The sequence below is a fragment of the Electrophorus electricus genome, chromosome 1, assembly GCF_013358815.1.
Source record: "Electrophorus electricus isolate fEleEle1 chromosome 1, fEleEle1.pri, whole genome shotgun sequence".
NCBI classification, from domain to species: Eukaryota; Metazoa; Chordata; class Actinopteri; order Gymnotiformes; family Gymnotidae; genus Electrophorus; species Electrophorus electricus.
Window position 1 is genome coordinate 13,558,362 of NC_049535.1, and position 23,030 is coordinate 13,581,391.

Below are 23,030 nucleotides of genomic sequence, written 5' to 3' on the forward strand. Positions count from 1 at the left end.
ATGGCAGTTCCACAGAATGTCAAGGATTTTTGTTTTGTTTTGTTTTGTTACATTCCTCCCTGTATTTTGCTTACCTACTTCCTTGCCCTGCTATTTACCACATAATGCTGGTTATTTCTGGGAAAGAGCTAGAATGGACTCATTGTTTGGGACCAAGGCAGTAACACAAAATCAGTATCTGATTGAACCTGAGGAGATGCAGTTGTTCAGTGTGCGTCTCTCCATGGATGAGATGAAGGACAATTTGGCATGTCTCTGTCTCTGTTGTGGGGAGTCTGGTCAATGTCATCTCTTCCATGAATGCTTGTTCCACCCACATATCTGTAATGCCATGAACAATAGAAAGTATGCGGAGAGTCCTTTTTAAGATACAGCAGTATATCTCCTGTAAGACAGGCTTCATCCCTAGTTGCATGACATAGACCACCTGTGCAGAGAACTGCCTGTTGTCAGTGCTGATTGAGTCAGGAAAAACCCATCAATATCGTATGCAGTCCAGTGTTCTCTACTTGTAGTAAACACATCCGATCACCCTGTAATTCTTGCTAGCCCTTGGTTACATAAACACAACCCCCTCATTTCTTTGGAGTGTCTTGACATCTTGTTATTACCTGAAAACTGTCCTTCTTTCTAGTGCAACTACTTCCATAGAGAGCGCAGACCCTCAGGACAACAACATACCTAAGCAATATACAGACTTGATAGATATATTTGCTAAAGAGCTAGCTATGGCTCTGCTCCCCCGCCATCCATAAGACTTCACCATAGACTTGATAAAAGGCACTGTTCTGCCTAGATCCCTTCCATATCCCCCATTTCATAGAAAGTAAGGCCATACATGAGGCTCTGCCATTTCTCAACTGCAACTTGCTTCTTTGTAGAGAACAATGGTCATATCAGTCTATGCAAAGATTACAGAGGATTTAACAAGATTGCCTTTAATCCCATCAGCCTTGGAACATCTTAGCAGCACTTGGTACTTCACCAAATTGGACCCAAGGAGTACATATAACCTGAGTACTTTGGTGTTCTAATCCTTTATAAACAACATCCTCAGAAATGTCAGGCCACAACATTATCATCTACATAGATGATATTTTGAGGAATGGTAAAGCTGATGCCTTTTTCCACATGCACAAAACTGTCCACACCCCTCATTCCTCACCCACAGCTTCAATACTGCCCATGACTTGTGTAGTGTATTGCCATGTAGTGGGAGTTTGATGAGAAGTTGATGAAAGATATTCAAGATGTTGACATTTCCCCAGATGCCCTGTGAATAAGCTATACATCTGCCCAGCTTTCACCATAGACTCATTCTTCCCTTACAGCAGATCCCCTGGGGGAGGTTAATACCTTCAGACCTATAGTCCCCCTCCAATACCCTTGATGGGAGTTACTGATGGGAGACTATAGCTAAAGACATTCATACATTTGTGTCCTATTGTTTTCATTGTGCCCAGTCCAAAACTCCCAAGACCCTATCCACACACAAGCTCATCCACTTGCCAATCCCAGAATGCTCTTCATTGCACAGAGCCATAGATTTTAACTGATAAATTAGCCCCTGGCAACAACACAGTCCACACCATAGTGGATAGGTTTCCAAGGAATTTTGTCCCGCTTCCCTCACTGCCTTCTGCCTTTGAGATTGATGAGCTGTTTTTTCAAGAGGTCTTCTATGTGGCATCCTAGATGATATCTTGTGAGACAGGGGTCCCCAGTTTATCTCACAGGTCTGGCACATTTTTCTGAAGAAGTTGGGCATAAATGTATTCCCTTTAGTCCAACAGCCAGACAGAGGACCAATCAGGAACTAAGGAATTTCCTTTATGTGTACTGCTGGGACCAACAAGCAAAATGGTCCTGTTTCCACACCTGGGCAGAGATGACCCATAATTCCGTCATATACCCAGGAACTGGCATGACACCAGCAGCCAATTTGCGCACCACATACTCTCGATCAGAAACCGCAGCCACCTTGGGGACTGCACTAGGGAAAGGGGAGGAGGTTAAGACCAGGACAGAGCACCAACCATCACTGGATATATATGCAAACACACACACACACACGCACACATACATACACACACATATATATATATATATATATATATATATATATATATATATATATATATATATATATATATATATATATATATATATAAATCAAAATAATAAATAGAATCTACATACTATTTCGTATAATACTGGCATATAACACAAAAGCAAATTCACACAAGCTGCAATAAAGAACAAATTTATAAAATGGTACTTCAGTCCACTAACAGTGAAGAAGTACAAGGACAGTATATTACATTATTATTCATTTTATAACAACTACTCATTGGGTATGCCTTTGCTATGACCATAGTATGTTAAAATTGAATACATTAAATATGTGATATATGATCACAGCCAAAATGATATTGGTGCCACCCAGAGCAGCAGTTTAATCATTTGTGTATAACATTTCTTTTGCTCTTAAATTGAAATAGAATAGAATAGAAGAAATGGGGTCATTGTATATACATTTCTGGAATGATAATTCTGAGTTAAGGGTTAACCAGAGGATGCACTATTGTTCCTTAGTCAAATCTCAAGTGATGTGATGTGAGGGGCTAGTCAAATACCCTTGAAACCACCACAACAAGAACATATTCAACCTCTGGGTAACACTGAAAATTAATGCATGAATGTGTGAGGGGCTGTGGCACAACAATGACATACTGATAATGGTGCAAGTAGAAAATTCAGAATTAACATGACAGATATTATATATATTGCTATGTTGTAATGGAAACAAATATACCCATGGAAAACAAGCATTGTTTACAATACAGGGTGTTGTTTTCTGTCATACTGAACAAGATTGTCAAACACCTGTCTTTGCTATAACATTACCAGACGTTGGCAAACCTAAACACCTTTGCGCCTCACAGTTTATTTACATTGTGTATATATTGGTTTGATAATATATGTTACTTTATGGTAATTGTTTTTAACTTATGGTAATTTTGTTTGTGTCAGGCACAAGCATAAAATATGTTAACAATTTAAGCAAATAATGCTGGATTGCAGACTACAAAAAAGAGTATGGAGCTTTCTGCATGGCTTGTTCTCTCAGTTAAATGGATATCAATTCTATGACAAAAGGTTATTGGTATCACAAAACAAGAACAGTTTTGACTCAGAATATTGGTCTTTATTTCTGATGCAATAATGTAGTAGATACTGCTCAGTACATTCTCCGTCTTTATGCATAGCTCTGGGTATGTACACAGTAACACCAAAACTGATCCACATTTGTGTGCAATTGGTCAATAAGCCAGTCTCTCCAAAGCTTTAAATATGACTGCAGTTTGTAAAAAAAAAAAAAGGTCACAAATCTCAGCATCCTTTTGAGACCCCCTTTATCCAGTTCTCATATGTACTGCTATAGAAATCTGAGGGCTTGTTTCTCAGCTGGAGTCATTGGACTTCCTTCAGGCAGCTTCAGGACATTTGTCCAAGTTGGCTTCATACATGACCTGTATTTTTCCTGTTGTGGTTATGATGGTCCTCAGGGGTTATCCTGCAACTGCTGACGCTGTTGAGAGCATTATTTGTTTGTGTTGTCTCGTGATAGAACCATCTTCACTCTTCCTGTAAAGCAGAGGCTATGAGATTTCTCTCACATTGAATTTAATACAACAAAAAAGATTCAAACAATAAATCAGTGGACACAGCATGTTCTCCCGACATCAATGCTGTATAAGGAAATATCCTTGGTCCAGAAGTTGCTTGATATTTCAATATTCTTCCCACAGTCTTCCAGTCTCCCTCCTACCATTTTGGTGACAGGGATAGCCCTCTCGTTTCTGCCCCTAAAAAAAACAGTGCCCAAAAAAATAGTGTTGACATCTTTGTCCACGCCATCTGCCTTGGTGTTTTTTTCAATTAATAAAGCTATAATTTAAGATTCAACTCATCTTTGAACTGACAAATAATTTTCTTTGACAGATTTATTCTGTGAAGTGTGATACCTGCTGTAGCTCAAAACCTGCATCAAAGCTTGAATGTCAGTGTGTTCATCATGGCCCTCTGAGACAAGAGTGGATATGGGGATGGGCAACTCTGATGACTTTACTCTGGAGTGAAAACTGGAAAAGTATCATCCAGTTGGTTCTCACAGTGGCTCACAGTGTGCATTACCACTTGAATGACCAAGACAATCTGCTAAGACAGGAGTGGAAAGGGCACGGCACATGTTGATGATCTTTTCCTCGTCTCATCATTATGAGATCTTTTCTTGCAATTGTAATGATAATAATAATATAATAAAAATATAATAAAAGAATTATAATGATAATAATGATTCTTGCAATTACATGATAGTAACTCATAATTATGACATACGGAGTCTAATTTTCTTCTTTTGTGAATGCAGTATGTTTCCATAGCAAGTGATGTTTTAAATCGTATTAATGTTATGAAAGTACATTTGCCAAACCCTTTCAGGCACATCTGTTTTTTAGCTTTAGAAAATATATCATGACAGAAAAGCTGCCAGTTTTGATCTGTAGAGCTTCAGCATTTTAGGAGAGGTGCCACTTAAAAACGTGGTATATTATTAGCCAGACTCCATTTCCAAGCATCCTCACTGTGACGGCTCTCCTGTCGCTCGATCCAGATCCTCTAGTAGTCACATGCTGGCCAGATCTGCCTCCTGATAACTGACTCATTCCATCTGTCCCCCATTTATCTTCTTTCTGTTTAAACCTGTCAATTCCCATTCACACTTTGCAAAGTATTGCTATGAACAATGCATGAGTGTTATTTCAGTTTGTCTCTCTGTTTACCAACCTGTTTTGCTACCTGCCTTTCTTCTCTGTTTGATCCCTATCTGACATGTCCGTTTTGTAGGACTAATCTTCAGCTCTGTAACTCTCAGTTTGTCTCTTCAGTATCCCCTTTGCCAGGCCCTTATGTTCTGGTTGTCCTCTGTCTGGCTTTGGGCCTCTGTGTGGCTAACGACTTCCACTCGATTATACCTCTATCAATAAAACCAAACATTTGTCTAATATCTGCAAGCGTCTTATTCTGCTCCTATACATTACATAGACTTTGCAGCTAAGTGCAGCCTTGTTTTACAAGAAGTGTCTGCCTTATCCAACTATTTTTGTGTGACTTTTTGCTAAGGTCACAATTATCCAGTTTATTTTATTTCAGTGACATTTACCATCAGCTTGCAAGCATGCAGAACTCTTCACTGTATTCAAGAAAGTAACATTTTTAATTCTTTAAATTCATATAGTGATTCATTATGGCCAGCCTCATTCTGCATTCAACAATTTGAAAAATGATCTAATCTAGAAATCTTCCTTTGTAGTGGTCTCACCCCTTTCACAGTACACACCACATCATGGTGAAAATATTCATTCACAATGGCAAGGATGTGTCACGAAGCTCAGAAAGAATGTTATAAAAACTATTATAGAAAATATGTGAGAGCAAACAAAGGCAGAGTTCATGGACCATTCAATAACGACTTAGCATTCTGAATTTTTTTCTTCATAACAAACCACAGAGAGATAACTGTAGTAGATATTTTGCATCATACTATAGTGACATTGCATTCCATGCAAGCATGTACCTTGTTAAACCAAGAGAACGTTTTAAAACACCATCATCAAAGTGTGTTCTGTTGAGTAAATAGGATGGAAGAGGATGTTGCTTCTAAAATTCAGTTTTTCCCATGGGCTCTGGATCCTGGTGGAACCTAAATCACCTCAGAGAACCTCAGCAGAGTTGGCAGAAGTGCAAGCTTCCTCTGTCACATAGATACTGAGGAACAGTAGAGTTACTGGTGCATTAGTGTTAGCACTAGATGAAAAAATATGTCTGTGTATACAGACAGACAGAGTAGCAGGCTTTAGCATCATAAAAGACAGAGTAGCTGGCTTTAGCAGTTGACTGTACAGCTCAGATGCAAAGCACTGGAGATGGGAACCTGTGGGACTTATAGAGAAGTGAAATGTTGAACAGATATGAGGAATTATTCAATAAATTGTGAGGTGCACTTTGTAGATTTAGGCTGATTGACAGGGGGGCATTAGAATGTATATATGTGAGAGTGTGTTACTTCATGCTACACATTGTGAGTGTGCTTTCCATTGGGAAGGAACAGACTTGTGATTGGTCCTCTTACTTAGTTTAACCCTTTTCTAGTAACAGATTAATGATGCTTGTGTCCCTGTTGCTAATGAATAGTTTTAGCCCATGTTGACTGCAGGGCCCTTGTGCTTCTGCAAACTTGCCCTCATGGGGAGAGCAAAGATAGTAGTCAACTGACAAGCATCCTGATTATCAGAGCTGTGTTTATGCCTCTGACATGCTGATTAGGTCACATGAAATTCGGTGCCAAACAAGTCCCTGCCTTTGAGAGAAAGGGCAGAGTTCATTTCAAAGTACTGATCCAGGACCAGACTCCCTAATCCCAAATCAAACTCTAGCTGCCTTTACCAAAATACAAAACTGGTTTCAGAGCAGAAGTGTGGTTTTCTATCAATAAGGCACAGATGTCTGCTCGACATGTGCACCTTTTTGTAAAATTGCAACAGTTATAACCAACATAGTGTGACAAAAAATGAGACGCTACAGATTTACAGATTAATTTATTATTCATCTGTAAATAAATCAGATATTTAGTCAAAATTTAATCTTGTGATCACACAACAATGTGAACTATAATCATTAGAATATGCAACATATATAGTTGCTTGTGCCATGTCAGTGAGTATAACTGTTACAGACCTTCCCGTTTCTTATATTTATGGTCATATTATACCTAGTATTAACTAGTGATAGACAGTAGTTATATCATGTGTGCAGTGAAAAGTAACAGAAGTCTGCAGTTTTTAATCTGTCCACAGGATGACTGCTGTTGCCGGCTGAAGAAGTCGGTAGTGGACAGGGGAGATCAGAGAGGTATGAAATATTGATTAAAGGATTGAGTTAGCATTTTGAGGGGGGATTTTAAAAATATTGTGCATCCTAATGACTTTCTTTTCATATGGATTATTATTGTGGGATCTTTCTTATTTGTTTGGTTCAGTGTCAGGAATAAACTGTAGAATTGACTCATTTTGATCTGAAAAAGGTTAACAAAGTTAATTTGTGAAACATCACAACCCATGTTGGCTTCTGAGGCTACTGACTCTTTTCTGATCTCATTGTCTACCTCAGATGTATAAGAATGCCTATGGCAGACAGTATGGTCATATACATTAAGAACCTATCACACATTACTTCTTTCAGATCAGGCCATTTAAGTAAGTACCTCTCCCAGAAGCTACGGGCACTACAAAACTCTCACTAACCATATTAGCATCCTGCACTGATCTACTCACTCACACCCTTCTCTGTCTAATGGACCCCTAATCCTCCCTCTGGCCATCTCTTTCAAAGCAGTACATTGAGGTACTCAGGGATCAAAGCAGATCTGCTGATTATAGACACCTACTTCATAAATATACCAACTTGAAGATAAATTTGAATATAATATTGCCCTCCTTTTGCAGTTCAATGTTATCTGCCAAACTTGAATATTTGCATAAAAGTTATATAAACATTTCATTCAGAAGGCATGCAGAATGTAGCAATCTTATTATAGATTTACCTATATGTTGATGTAATTGTTTCTCTTCTGTCTCTGTCTCATCATTTTTGTTTCAGTGGACTTTTCTCATTAATTGATGTATCAGTGGCATCTAAAACAGGCAGTGAGGCATTTGAGACTGTCAATATGGAGATAGTACTGCATCCTGATTAAATTAGGAGTGAAAGTGTGCTATTAGGGAGTGAAGAGAACAACTTAACTGTATTAGTGATATGGCAGATATCTATGAATAATGGAGAGATCATATTTGTGTGTTCCTGTTTGTGTGTACTTGTTTGTGTGTGCATTTGTGTCTACATATTTATATATGCATTTGTGTGTGCTTATTAGGATAATGTCCCAGATTTTGCAGCAGCAGATAGGAAATGTTACTTTAGATAGAACATTCAAGATCTGTAATGAGACAGGACTGCCTGCTCAGTGACCCACACTAATAGAATTTGAGCTGACTAATTAGATGGTGTAATTGGAAAGCAATTTCAAGAGATTAATTAGCCTTCACTCTCAGTGAAGGAGCATTTTGTAATTTGAAAATGAAGACTTCCTGTTCCATATTTATGAGATTAATTATAAGAATCTGTTTCTTCTCATGTGATATCTAACACAGTAAACATAAACTGACTTAAAGATGTATGACTCAGTGGCATCCCGCACCCGTGTTTCTATCTTATTTCCCTGTCACTCATTATACTTTTTTATAACTATTGTTCATACTGTAACTGATGTCTTTGATACATTGCTCCAAAAAATACAGTTCAACTGACATATTCTCTAATATATTTATAAAATACTACCTGTAAAAAGAGCTGTATGTGCTGTGCCCCGTGCCTGCTGTCCTGACCTTCAGATCATGTTTAATCATGGCTTGATTATTGAGCAGGTTAGCATTTCAGTAGGTCTTTTCCAATAGGTCAAAGCTAAAGGGCAGATGGATGGCTTTGGTGTAGGCATATTGATTTGGCTACATTTCTGGCCAGATATGCTAGATTGTAATTTAGCAGTGAAGTGGTAGATCAGCTAATGAGCCTACAAAATCTCATATAAATGTCAGAGTTTCTCTACAATGTCCTGTTAAAGGCTACAAACCACCAGCATCCAACTGTACAAACCATAGTTTATTGAAAATGCAACTTAACTGCAATCTTATACTAGAATTGTTCTCATTTTATTATTAATCACCAACTGTAAACATGCGCCACATTTTGATTGCAAAGACTGTTTTACCTGCCTGCATTTATCCAATAATGTATCATGAAAGTGTTATTTGTGTAATCTAAATTAAATGCAATGTTAAGTTTCACGCCATATGTTTCTGCCAGAAATCTTAAAGTAACACTCTAGGGTTGTTCCCTATTTTTTCCCTGGTCTGGGGTTAGGAGTGACTCATGTAAATTTATCTCAACTGCAAGATTCTTGTCCTCTCAAGTCCTGAGAGACAGAGTCCTGTCGCACATCTAGCAGTGTTATGACTCTAAGTAGCCATCCCAGAGTAACTTTATGGTAATTTGAGCAATTAGTATATTTTTATGGCAGAAAGCAAGTACTGAAATCTATTTTTGGGATTTGTTCAACATTGGCAGAGAGGCTCATTATAAAGTACAAACTGTATGTCCGTAAACATTAGATATAACACTTTTTTTAACATCATATTGATGTGCATTTAATTTGCTATTAGTTCACAAAATGAACTAATCTTGTGTCCATTTTAAGACATATTTCAAAGATTCTCTTAATGTATTGTATGAACATTTAAATAATCTTGATACACTGATTATCTAGCAAATTAAACAAGCCCCTTTCCTATGTGTGTTCACAGGAACTTGTACTATATCACACTACTGCGTGATCCTGTGTCCCGCTACCTCAGTGAGTGGAAGCATGTCCAGCGGGGTGCCACCTGGAAGACGGCAATCCACATGTGTGATGGGCGTCCACCCACGCCTGCCGAACTGCCAGCGTGCTATAACGGCGCGGACTGGACGGGGGTGTCCCTGGCCGAGTTCATGGCGTGCCCCTCCAACCTGGCGAGCAACCGTCAGACGCGTATGCTGGCCGACCTGAGCCTGGTCGGCTGCTACAACCTGTCGTCCATGAGCACGGCGCGTCGGGCCGAGCTCCTGCTGGGCAGTGCCAAGCGCAATCTGCGCCGTATGGCCTTCTTCGGTTTAACTGAATTCCAGCGCAAGACGCAGCTCCTGTTTGAGTGCACGTTTGGCTTGCGCTTCATGGAGCCTTTCACGCAGCTGAACAGCACGCGGGCTGGCGCGGTGGGGGTGGGGCTTGCCGTACGCCGCTACATCGAGCACCTCAATGCGCTGGATGTGCAGCTGTATGAGTATGCGCGCGAGCTTTTCGTGTGGCGGGTGCAGCGCTGTCGGCGCAGGCTCAGGGAGAGGCGGCGGGAGCAGCGGCGTGCCAGGAGGGAGCAGAGGGTCTCAAGGGCCAGGCAGTGTGAGAAGGTGGGTGAGAGCAAGAAGGAAGGAGGAAAGCCAGAAGGACAGAGTGAGGAGGAGAGGACGGGTGTTACAGAGGACTACAGTGGTAAGGTGGTGCGGTGGTGAAGGTGTCCCCCTGCACACGTATGGGAGCTGTTTTATTCCCCATCTACCACTCCGCCTCTATACCCAGGAGGTCTATTACAGCAGTGCTGCATGAGCAGTGCTGGTACTTTCAAGCAAAGGGAGATAGAGCCTAATGTGCTTCTTTATGTAACGTCTTAACCTCCCATGCTACAGCCTGTGCAGCTTTCCAAAGGAATGGGATGTGTTCGTAATGGAACGAATACGACGCAATAATGACTTGCTCATATACACTATAGTGCTGCATAAGATACTGAACCATGAACAGGTCTGAGCACTTCTTCTTTTTTTTCTTTTTTTTTCTTTCCTTTTTTTTTCTTTTTTTGAGGGGGAGCTCTGAAATTGCAACGTATTGAGATGGGGGCGGAGACGGAATTTAAGACAGTAAGCACTTATCATTGCAAATTGTTGTTATCTAAGTGTACTTAATAAGTAAAATAAAAAGATATAATCCACATCAATGATATAGAGGAGCTGGGCAGTGGTACAGTATATGTATTCTACTACATAAATGGATTCCTTTGTTATCCACAGAATAAATACAAAGTGACAAAATGTCCTGGGATTTGCCCTGCTGCCTTAGGAACACAATTAATTATAAAATGCTACTGTAATCCAATAGTGTGAATGAGAAATTTAGACACAAATTATGTACCCTGCAGAGCAAGTATTTAATTCATTGTAATTGTCACAGTACCCCCCCCCCCCCCCCGTCTCCTCGTTTGTGTTCGTCAATGTGGCCACGCCCTCCTTGTGTCTCACACCTGCCCCTCATTGTGTCGTTTACGTGTTTATTTTGTCGGTTTTTGACTCCGTTAGTGTGCGTGTTTGAGTGTTGTATGTTGTATGTTAAATAAACGTATGCTTGTGTTTCACGCGACTCGTCCCGGCATCCTGCCTAAAACCTCCACCGTTACAGTAATGTACCTTTAATTAATCTGTTGTGCGAATGACATGCATTATAACTTTTCTCAGTGTACATGTGACTGTTCAAAGGAAAACAAACATTTACCTATAAATAGATTACATGGCCAAATTAATACCAGAAGTATTACTCTTAATCCAGTAAGAGGACACAGCTGACAGAGAAGAAAGTTCTTATCTTGTATCTACTGCTCTGCTTCCACTTTCAAACTTATCAGCAAGCATATAGTCACTCCAGCATAGGAAAGACAAGGATCAAAACACTCTTCTACTTGAGGATCCATTTGCAGCTGATGTAATCGTTACTGCTAAGGCATAATATAGTCTACATCAGATACAGAAAGTGGTTGAAGTTCATGTGAAAATTGTTCTTATGCTTCTGTTATGTTGCTGCAGTATTCTCTGTTGTGGGCTTGTGGAGTGAAGAAGGGTCACTTATGTGAATAAGGGTCGACATGAATGTGCATGGTTTTTATGAGTCACAATACAGCATGCTGCACTTAAAAATGGCAATGGTCTTATACAACTGAATTCACTGTTATGAGTCATCCGCAGCTTTTTAGACCAAGGTGCCTCCGACGAGGTGAAGGTTGACTAATTTCAATTTCATCTGAAAGAAACTGAGACCTCCCCCTCCCACACTCTAGGGCAGAGAGAGGTATTAAAGATAGCGTTCGTATTGGTGTGCATATATTTTTGTTTTTGCCCAGCGGTTCGGCCCACTCAAAAGCGTAAATGCGTTGCTTAGAAGACTGTAAAAGGCTTGTGACGTAACAGCAGCCGACCTGCGCCACGAGAGGGGGCCGTTGTACTTTTATGTCGAGTTTGAAGGGTCGTTTCAAGCGGTCAGATAAGGAACTTGCCGTGTGTATCACGAAAATGTTCGTTTTGCATGCCAGTGCCTGTGGGTTTTAAGGAAATCCATGTATTAAGTTTATTTTAACTTGTTAAAAGTTACTAATCATTACAGTCAGCGTTCCTTGAATATCTGTGTGTAATGGAGTTTGGGCCGACAACTGAATTGAGCGAGTGCACTCTGAGCATATCAGCACTAACATTTAATACACAACTTGTGTTTAACAATTATCTAGTATTTTAAACTGACTTGCAGCACGTTTTGTTTGGAATTTATAAGGTTCGTTCCGCCGTCCCATTGTGTTACGGGTGTAGCTATCTGTCCACACTGGTCGCAGTGGCGACAGCTGTAGTTTCAAACATCCTGAGTACAGTTACACAACTTCAAAAGCAGCAACCAATTTGTAATAAACAAGGCTCCACAGCCAGGATAGAATAACAGTAATTTCAGTGGACACAAAGCCATGCCTCGCACAAGTAAACTAATTTGGGATTTAAGGGATCGCTCACTCGGCTTGGATGAAAGAACTAATTTTGTGCGAGCTGGTTACACAGGTAAGAAAACGCTGTTTTGTAGTCATTCTGTTTTTATCTTTACAGTACCTAGCTATTTAAGGCTATTTTTTCTCATTTCTAGCTGGCTGAATTTATTTTATTCATGTACTTTCTATAGGCACACGAGAATTTGTCCAAAGGCTAAAACTTGAATCTTCTTTAACTGTCCATGGTGGCTGTGTGAGTAGTCAGTAATAAACTTAACGAGGGATTCAATCTGCATAAAGGGATATAAAGTATTCTTGTCTTTTTCCCAGGTAAATACAATCTGCTGGAATGATACAGGTGAATACCTCCTATCAGGATCAGATGACACCAATCTTGTCATCACAAACCCCTATACTAGGAAGGTAAAAGTAGTTTTATAAAATCATCTTCCTCTGATGTTGTAATATGCCAGCCTTATACTTTCTGTATTTGATAGGTGCTAGTTGCTGCTCCCTCGCAGCATCGATCGAACATCTACAGTGCCAAATTCATGCCAGAGTCCTGTGACCACTGGATTGTGTCCTCAGCCGGAGATGGAAATATCCACTATACCAACATCAGCCGGAGCCCTGACATCACTCGGTACAAATTTACCTGTCACCACGGAACTGTATACAAGGTATATCATCATTCCAAAGAATTTATAGCCCATGGAGCATTGGATGCTGTGTTATAGAGATATCTGTCAGTTGTGCAGATATCTCAGAGGAGCTTAGTAGTGGCTCTCATTACAGTGACTTTTTACATTACCTTTTCGCATGGAGGTAGTGTACTGCTAGTCTCTGATAGTTGATTTTCTGTTTGGATCCAATTTTTACAGATTCTAACAGTGCCAAATGACCCATATACGTTTCTCTCATGTGGAGAGGATGGAACTGTCCGATGGTTTGATGTCAGGTTGAAAAGGGAATGCAGCAAAAGCAGATGCAAAGAGGTAAAGAATGCATTTTAAATGCAGTCGTCCGTGTGCTAATTCAATATTTTCATACAGGGCGTTCTGTTCCACTGTGTTCATTATTTTCCTGTTGTTTTGCTTCAGGATATTCTGATAAACTGCCGTAGGGCGGTCAGCTCTATGGCCATCTCCCCTGCTGAGCCCTATTGCCTTGCTCTGGGCTGCTCTGATAGCTCAGTACGCATCTATGACAGAAGGATGCTGGGCACCATCACTACAGGTGTGACAAAAGATCTCTGAAGGTCAATGAAATAGTTTGTTGAGCTCATGGGTATTGGATGTAGAGGTTACTTTCAGAGAGCAGAAAAATATGATAAAGGTAATCCTAATCCTTATGAGACCATGTTCTAAGTATTTAGCAGTCTTCATTCTTCTTTGATATGAACCAGGGAGCTTCTCCAGTGGTGGAGCTACAGGTATCTGCCTACGCTTTGTGCCTCCTCATCTGATTGGCAGGTCATGCCGTGTGACCTCACTGAGCTACAGCACTGATGGGAAAGAGGTGCTTGCCAGCTACTCGTCAGATTACATCTACCTTTTCGACCCCAAGAATGACCAGGCTTCTAAATTAAAAGAACTGGCTGAGTCCAAGAGAAAGGAGGTGAGGTTAAGGAAGAGAATTGGCTAGAGTGATAGTTTTCTGCAAGTCTCAAAAAGCCCAAAACGTATAACTAAACATGGTGGGTGGGATTTGCTTTTGGGGTGTAAACTTTCAAGCAGTGAAAAGTTTAAAACATATTTTGGGTTCTGGTAAAAGTCCAACAACAATAGAACTGCAGATGGAGAAGTTGCCTACTGCTTGATAGTTGAGACTAGACAATAGCTCAGTAGTCCGACAGATGCTAGCAAAGATGATGTAACTGGGCTTAGTTTACTTCATTTAAAAATGGTCTTTGCTGAGTCTTTTTTCACAAGTTATATTGAGAATATGAATTATTCCATTGCACAATCTTATATCATTGGTACTAAACTGTATAATGTCAATATTCAGACCTAAATTTTGCTGATGGGGACCAGTTCAAATTTTGCTGTGGAACAAAATGTGCCGATGGCACATGATATTGTTTTCCCAGCAGGCTTAACGTATTCTAAGATGTGTGTCAGAGTGGAGAGCTTGGATGCCTTTCCCAAAACAGCTTTCAATGCAGGCAGCTAGCTACTGTAGACATAAATAAACCAGAACTGGCTGCTACCAGCACAGTAGTCTTTAGAGCAAGTTTGACTTATTCACCAAGCACTGCTCTGTTATTTGATTTACTGTAACCCAAATATGGGGATAGATGTTTGAGAATCCTAGAAAAAAGAATGCATTTGTACCTGAGCACTGATAATACTATAAATAATCTTTTTTTGTCCCTCTGTCTGACAATTTTTCCCATAGACCTGCTGCCATTTTGGCCAATTTCAAGCTAAAACCGCCAAACTTTCTGTGGATGATCAGGGGATTCACAGAAATTATTTCTCCACTTTTCACACCTCTATCACTCATTTATCCATTCTGTTTCATCCCTCATTACTCCTCCTGTTTCAATGATAGAACCACTAAATTTGATATACTTAGGCCCAATTGCCAAATTGCATTTCATACTGACTGCACTCATCTGTCTCTGCCTGCTGTCCTTTGTTTTATCCCTCCATCCTTCCATTAGATCCTACTGATTTTATAACTCACTTAATTTTCAAGCTATTGCCATCAAACCTGGTTATTACTCAGCAGCTGATCCAAAGCTGGAAACTACTTTTTATGCTGATGGCCCTCATCTGTCTCTCACTTCTTCCCTTTTTTCCATCCTTCCATCTTCCAACTGAAAATAATTTTAAAAGTCTTGTCATTTGTAATAGAGATTTATCAAGCTTATATTCAGTTTGTGTGTACTTCATACTGAAGGTTATATTGATTGGCTGTTAACATATTCATAGTTTTTATGCTGTTAAAGCTCAAAGTTTGTTTACAAACCTTTTTCTACTTTATGATTTATTAGACCTATGTTGCCAAATGTAAAGCTAACTGAGGATACCACTGAAAAGTTAACTGAGAGGCAGCACTGGAAATAGGGCTATTTCTGTTATCTATGTGGTCACTGACAAATCGTTGATGATGTTACCCATAGCAGCATCAACCATTTGTGAAGCGATTGAGACTGAGAGGTGATTGGTCAGACACTGGACCTAGGGCCCGCCCTGAAAGTGAGAGGGAACGAGATGGTAAGTGGTAATACTTCAACTAATAATTCACCTGCACACAAATACACAAACAAATCAAAATGTGGAATTGGCTTTCTGGTGTGTTCTTGAGCAATTTGCCATAAAGTTAGAATTTTGAACAACAAAAAAAAACCAAACAAAATTGTTATACCCAAAAATATCCACTGATGCAAGTTTCATTAGAAAAATTATAAAATTTAAAATACTTTTGATTGAGCTTGTGTAAATTCATCTCTCATTTCCATTTTTCTCCAAATTCTTTCCCACATTAGAATTTACCACAATAAATCTCTCCCATAGTCCTTCTGCAATTGCGTATATCCAGTGTGTTTTAGAACAACTTGGTTTTCTTAAAATGGTTGATATGACAAGGTATCAGTCAGTGTGACTCTGCTCCCTTCAGGAGAGTCCAATTCAAATGTGTCACTGATGCAGAGGATGTCAAGCATGTTATCTCGTTGGTTTGAAGAAGCCAGCCAGGCTCAGAGCAGCAGGGCCCGCTCACGCACAAGTGGTAAGCCTTCCCACAGCTGGGCTTTTTCCTGCACTTGTCATGCTATACCAAAGGCCACACACAGTATCTGTATATCCACAACTAAGCTATCATCAATTGAAAGGTTTTCCACAGGTGCAGTCCACACCTTGTACATCAAACGCTAGGCCTGTGTGATGTTGTTGTGGGTTTGTTTTTTAGGGGCAGTTGCTCAGTCAGCTGGTAGCAGCATGGTTTTTGCTGCAGCTCAGGCAGTGTCCAGTGCTGAGGGTCGTGCCCAGGGCCAGGCTACCCGAGACCCCATATCTTTCCATACCTCTGGTGCAATCGTAGGCTCCTCCTCCTTATCAAGCCCCACCTTATCTCGTACTGCTCAGTATTATGGTGAGTTCCACTTCATTTCACACATATGGAACAAGTAGGGTTTTATGGAGTTACCCAAATTCACATTTCAAGTTTTTTTATTAGCTGTAAATGTTCAGTATTGTAGTGTGACTTTCACTGTGAGAGGATATGTAGAATTGGCATTTATTTAAATAATGTCTAATTCATTAATTTTGTAATAACATGTTCAGCCTCCCCTTGCCTCTTAAAACGTATTTGGATACTTTGTATGCATTCTAGTGTATGTTTTTAAACAAATAATAACTCATTGTAGCATCTCATTATTTTGATTTCTTAGTAGCTAGATTGTCTTTCCTGGTAGTGAAAACATATAGTCAAAGTAAAATTTATTTATATAGCGATTTTTACAACAGCTGTTATCATAAAGCAGCTTTACACATGTCAGAGTCCAAGCCCCCAGTGAGAAAGCCAAGGGCAACAGTGGCAAGGAAAAACTCTATAGAGCATGAGGAAGAAACCTTGAGAGACTCAAGGGGGGGTGGGTCCTCCTCCTCTTGCCGACAATGGACACCACAATAGCAACAATACAAACAAAAGGAGCAGAATAAGTGGGGGGGGGGGGAAGAGAAATAACAAAAATGTAAAAATAAGCATTCAACATCTATTCCGGTTTTCTAGAAGTCCTAGTCTAGTCTCGACGGTGTACGTGTCTGAAACCCGTCCCGCATGAAACGTCCATCAAGGGCAACAGAGAAGTAGTTGGCTGGGGTGGAGGAGTGATGGGCCACCACAGGGGGGCATAAGGAAGTGGTGGGAGTTGCCATGGCAGCTGAGATGGGTTGAGGCTCAGTAAGAACATATAATAAAATGTTGTGTTCTACGGTGTCAAATACTGCACTCAGATCAAGCAATATAAGCAAAGAAACATAACCCTGGTTATTTACATTTACATTTGCAGCATTTAGCAGATGCTCTTATCCAGAGTGACTTAGAAAAGTGCTTTGTCATTTACTCATAGAATACATCCTATTAGGTTAGAGTCCAGTAGGTTAATGTTGATATACAAAGATCAATGCTGATGCCTAGAAGTGCAAATACATAAGCTCTATCTTAGACAAGTGCGATAAACAAGAGTTCTAGAGTTTGTGAGTCAACAAAGGCGCTGTCAACATCAGTGCAATAAACAATACCCTACAATATATGTTAGTCAACATAGGAGCAGGGTCAGTGGTCATTTAAATATTCCACAAATAGGTGGGTCTTCAGTCTGCGTTTGAAGACTACAAGGGACTCTGCTGTCCAGACAGCAGAAGTTCGTTCCACCATCTAGGAGCTAGGACAGAGAATAGTTTTGATGCATGTCTTCTATGAGACTTGAAGCATGGTATTTCAAGCCAAGCCGTACTTGAGGTTCAAAGTACTCAGGATAAGGATTGGGCAGAAGGCAATAACAGGTCGTTAAATACTTTAATCAGTGCTTTCACTGTGCCATGATGAGGCCTAAACCCTGACTGAAAGGCTTCATATATCTGGTTCTAATTCAGGTATGACCTTAGCTGATGAGCTACAGATTTTTTGAGGATCTTGGAAATAAATGAAATGTTTGAGATCTGCCTATAGTTTAACAACTGACATGAGTTGAATTTGAATGTTTTAGGTACGTAGCCAATGTGCAAGTAGCAACATTGGCTTGGTTGTTCTGATCTCTCAGTAGCTACCCAATGTCACATTAATACTCTGAATGTTATCTCTAATGTGCTTAATTTTTTCATTGAAAAAAATTCATGAACTCATTACTACTAAGTGATAATGTAATCTGAGCATTGTTGTCAGTTTTATTCCTAGTTAGATGTGCAATTGTGCTAAATAGATATCTAGGATTGTTTTTGTTATTTTCTATTAAGGTCGAGAGAGAAACTGTTCGAGCAGTAATAAGTGCCTTTCTATACTTGAGAAGGCTCTCCTTCCACGCGAGCAGGAAGACTACAAGTTTAGTGTGGCACCATCTACATTCTAACTTTTGAGAGTTCTGTTTTAAATTGTGAATGTAATTATACAAAGATACTAACTTTTGTCCCTATATAGAATATGAACAAATTAAACAGTTGCAAGGGTGTTTGGGTTGATCCAAGACATTGTATTACTAAACATGCTGTGTTGATCAGACTGATCTAGGAAGCAAAATGATGATTTCTGAAACAAAGTTCCAGCCCTGTGTCTCATTTTCTTCAGATGTATCCTGTCTCATAGAGAGTGGCTGCACAGCACCCTCTGTGTGATCATTCTTAACCAACAAACCTTTAATCAATAGTGAATCAGTTTCACTGTTCTCTTTTGAATTACACGAAGTCACACTCTGTTAAATAAAAGTGCAGTGCAGCTAAATAAATCAATAAATAAATCAGGATAAGGGTGCAAAGAGTTTACCTTCCTTCAGTGGAAATAAAGGGGTTCTTTCTTTAATGAACTCATTTTTGAGCAGTATTGTTACTCTACAATTTGAAAGCCACAAATTAATAAACTGTTTAAGACTTGTAAAAACCATAGATTGATAACTCATCAATTGTATGTCAGAGGTGAGTTCTTCCTTGGGTGAGGTGCCTCCCTCAGTGTAGAGGAAACCACTACCAGTATTAACAAACTAGACTTCACATGGCAGCTGTAAGTGAAGTTCACTTTGGAATGTGTGTGTGTGTGGATGGGGAGGCTTGGCGACTGTGGTTTTCATGTATGTGTTTAACTGGGCGTGGCATAAGTAGGAACGAATCAGGGCCATGTTTTAAAGCCCAGAGCAGCAAGAGGCCCAGTATAAGATATAATCGGGGCTGCCCTGAGTACCGGGTTGAGCCTGTTATGTTAGGCCTCAAACCAGAACAGGCGAAGTAAGGAATCAAAGTTTATAACAATCAGTCTTAAATATGGTAGTCATAATTATACCTGACAAACTATACATGTGTTTGCACACTGGAACAGAAATGGAATGGCACAGTAGAGGCAGTGTAGAGGCTGAGAGGCAGTCCCGCACAGAGCTGAATGGAAGTGCAGCCATACTAGCGACAGGCTCTGATGACAGCAGTGATGAGACCGTGCAAGCCCCCTCCACTCATACCCTCAGAGGTTCGACTGAAAGGTATTCACCCCTACACACACACATACACACGCTCGCTCTCTCTCTCTCTCTCTCTCTCTCTCTCTCTATATATATATATATATATATATATATATATATATATATATATATATATATATATATATATATATATAAAATATAGGGAGGGGGGGCACTATAACATGTAATACTAATAGTCAGATGGTCAATTAAACTGCCTCACATTGTTTAACTATATCTTTTTTCCACCCCAAAGATTTACCTTAAGGGGATCAGCTATAGGAGAACGGGTTCTCAGGTAAATATTCATGTTAAATACTGTTTGTGTGTGAGTGTGTGCATGTGCATGTGTGAGAGCAAATAAGAATTGCTTTTCAGTGCCACATAAATAACAAAACCTGTCCATCTATATCCTGAACATCATAATAGTCATGGATTTTTTTAATCATTTATAGATGTGTAACTGATAATAGCAGCAGGGTCTTAAAACTCTTGCTTTTTTTTTTGCTCACTTAGAAATAATATTGCTCACTTAGAAATAATATTGAACCTGCAGCTTGGCTCCAAGTTTCTAAAAATATTTAATCATTAAAACATTTTGTGTGGTGTCGAGTAGGACTGCTGCCCTCTGTCTTCGCTACACATTTTTAAATGTTCATAGCTCAACTTCCTCTGCCATCTTTCACTAATCTCTGTGGGAAACTCATTCATGATTAATGGCTCAAATTATTGACGTGCAGTTCCCTTTGGTGCCAGGAAGATGGCTTCCATATAAGAGCCTGTCTGGCTTTGTGCTTTGTAAGGTGGCTACTGTTGGAGTAATAGGTAGGTGAATTAGTCAGTGCATCCAGATGTATTTCCTGTATGTCTCTTTGGCTCTACAACTGGCTTAGGCGAACAGCAGCTGCCAGGATTCAGGAGATTTTTCGCAGGAGGAAGGAGCGAAAAGAGATGGAGGAGACTGAGGCTCTGAGTATCAAGAGACCTATTGCAAAATTGTCCTTCAAGGGCCACCGTAACTCCCGAACAATGGTACATTCACAGTGAACAGTGACTGAAACTGCATATCAATTAATCAGGATTTTAGACGAATAAAATGCTAAGAATAATAATCAGAATAATAGATAGGTTTTCAATACAGGAATTTGTAAGCAGTCTAATGTCTACCTCACCTCATCAGATCATTGGAATTTTATAGCCATTGATCAGATGTTTGCATTGTGGAGCTAGATTTCAACAAAACTGCATTGAGAACCACTATAATATGTGGTTAACAATCCTGCACATGCCAGGGCTCTATCTGATTAGTACAGTATCTAAAATTGTGATAACTCAATTAAGGAAAACATAACTCACAGTGATGTTCATTCAGCCTTTTGGGACACTAATGATTTGACTGCTAAAGTAGATTAAAGAGGCGTGTTTCTGGGGCAACAACTTTGTGCTGAGTGGTTCAGACTGTGGCCACATCTTCATATGGGACCGCCACACTGGAGAGCATGTGATGCTTCTGGAGGCTGATAATCATGTTGTCAACTGTCTACAACCGCACCCATATGAACCATGTAAGCATTTCCAGCATGTACTAAGCATTGGTCTGCAGACGTTTGCCTGTGTAAAACACTGCAATCTGTGTAGTTAAATTAGTCCTAAGAGAACTATAAAGCACAAAAATATATTAAATACATCTATACAATAGAGAACCATTGTGAATATTGCATCTGCTAACTTTGCTATATGCATAAACCTTTATACTACCTATACAATGTCTTAAATGTATAATGTCTTATAATACATACATTTATAGGTAGGTAATTGTATGCATGTGTGGTTTTTTTTTCAGTGCTGGCATCATCTGGAATTGATTATGATATAAAAATATGGTCACCTATGGAGGAATTTCCATCATTTGACAGAGTGCTGACTGAAGAAGTAAGTGCCTTCTATTTTAAGCCTGATTCCATTAAATCCAGATAATGGCCACCCAAGATGTTTTAAGCTATTTATCTGGGCAGTTTATTTGCCTGTCAAAACACTGTACAGCACACACCAACAATATTGCATTAAACATTAGTATAAATAAACTTTAATACATTAAAAAGTTAAAACAATTATTGTGTGCTTTTCAAAAAGGTTTTTAGTAATATTTTAGGATACACAACCACACCTGATTGGGACTTGATTCGATTTTCCACTTGAATGTTCAACATGATAACGACCTCAAGCATATTAAATATTTCAATTAATGCATACAGATGGAATACAATTGGCCAAAATGTATAACTAGCTGTGTGAGATCAAAAAGAAGACTGGAGAAAAGAGCAAGAAGCATCCAAAATCAAAAGTATAATAGGTCCACTTAATTATAGCCCTGATAAATTACTATAAATATTTTATTTGTTGACCTGAGACAAATACAAATTACATTAAATGTGCATCTCCTACCAAGCACAGTGTGTTAAAAACAGCCAAAACATTTTAATGCATATTTTACTGTGTGTGTTTGTCTCCCTCTGCAGATAGTTGTGCGTAATGAGCTCATGTTGGAAGAAAATAGAACCACTATAACTGTTCCAGCATCATTCATGCTCAGAATGCTAGCCTCCCTCAGCCACATAAGGGCAGGTCAGTTTAACTCCTGCCTCTATAGTAACACATCAGCCTTATTATGATACAATTATGATTTGTTGATTAATAGGAAGGTTATATCACCTTACATTTTGTCTATGTTACTCAGTTCAGATCATCTTGCCTTCATATGAGCTGACTATAGTACTTTCCTTTGCAGATCGATTTGAAGGAGATCCATCAGAAGGCTCAGGACAAGAGAATGAGGACTAATGCATCAATTAAGGCTAATGTTGGGCAGTTAGTCCCATAAAAATGTGTGTTATCTGTAGCTACTTATTTCAATATTTTTTTGCCAAGGGTTTAATTTGCTAACTTGCTTAGAGCTAAAATCTATATGCACATTTACTAATTCACAATAACCAGACAAAAATTATGAAGTGGAACAAACATGAAATCTTGATTTTACTGATTTCTAATACTAAAATAGTTGGGGGGGAAAATGTCCTGGACATTCTGTTACTTCTTAGTTTCTTGTTATAGCCTGCTTCCCCTCTTTGCCTTCATGTGTTTTTGGTTTGTTATTCTTAGCCTTCGTTTTTTCCTAGCTCCTGTGTATACTATCCTAGCCCTTGTTTTGTGTATCATGTATCCGTGTTGGCTCTATGACCCTGGACTACTCCGCCGACGAGTCTGGATTTGCAACTAATAAATCTCGCTCTTCTCCGCACATGTCCGCCTCCTTACTGTTCACCGTTAACAGTCTGTTTTAGGTGCAGTTAAAATATATT

General features: G+C 39.5%; 2 protein-coding genes across 15 annotated transcripts in view; both read left to right on the plus strand.

Moving 5' to 3' along the window:
- The window catches only part of hs6st3a (heparan sulfate 6-O-sulfotransferase 3a), a 32,487-nt gene extending 21,562 nt beyond the window's left edge, over positions 1-10,925 (plus strand). The window contains exons 2-4 of one of the 4 annotated variants that reach the window (XM_035529945.1): positions 9,480-10,122; positions 10,571-10,626; positions 10,777-10,925. In XM_035529945.1, the coding sequence (XP_035385838.1) occupies positions 9,480-10,122; positions 10,571-10,582 (655 nt within the window). In that variant the 3' untranslated portion in view covers positions 10,583-10,626; positions 10,777-10,925. Of the gene's footprint in view, positions 1-9,479 lie in introns of all 4 variants that reach the window. The other 3 variants (XR_004776484.1, XM_035529941.1, XM_035529939.1) reach the window with 3 other exon arrangements.
- Positions 10,926-11,868: 943 nt separating this feature from the next.
- Positions 11,869-22,969, plus strand: LOC113579884 (DDB1- and CUL4-associated factor 6-like). 11 transcript variants are annotated; one of them, XM_027014141.2, is made up of 17 exons: positions 11,923-12,030; positions 12,695-12,756; positions 12,834-12,861; positions 13,001-13,183; positions 13,385-13,498; positions 13,604-13,739; positions 13,909-14,120; positions 15,631-15,724; positions 16,128-16,238; positions 16,419-16,601; positions 19,536-19,692; positions 19,928-19,969; positions 20,565-20,703; positions 21,080-21,236; positions 21,515-21,603; positions 22,191-22,296; positions 22,460-22,969. In XM_027014141.2, the coding sequence occupies exons 3-17, from the start codon at positions 12,853-12,855 to the stop codon at positions 22,510-22,512; spliced, it is 1,785 nt and encodes a 594-aa protein (XP_026869942.2). In that variant the 5' UTR covers positions 11,923-12,030; positions 12,695-12,756; positions 12,834-12,852; the 3' UTR covers positions 22,513-22,969. The 11 variants fall into 11 exon arrangements, with proteins under 11 accessions (XP_026869904.2, XP_026869933.2, XP_026869960.2 ...); XM_027014086.2 differs by lacking the exon at positions 11,923-12,030 and adding an exon at positions 12,054-12,576 and having other exon boundaries at positions 12,834-12,926; XM_027014095.2 differs by lacking the exon at positions 11,923-12,030 and adding an exon at positions 12,054-12,576 and having other exon boundaries at positions 12,834-12,926; positions 15,634-15,724.
- The last annotated feature ends 61 nt before the right edge of the window (positions 22,970-23,030 follow it).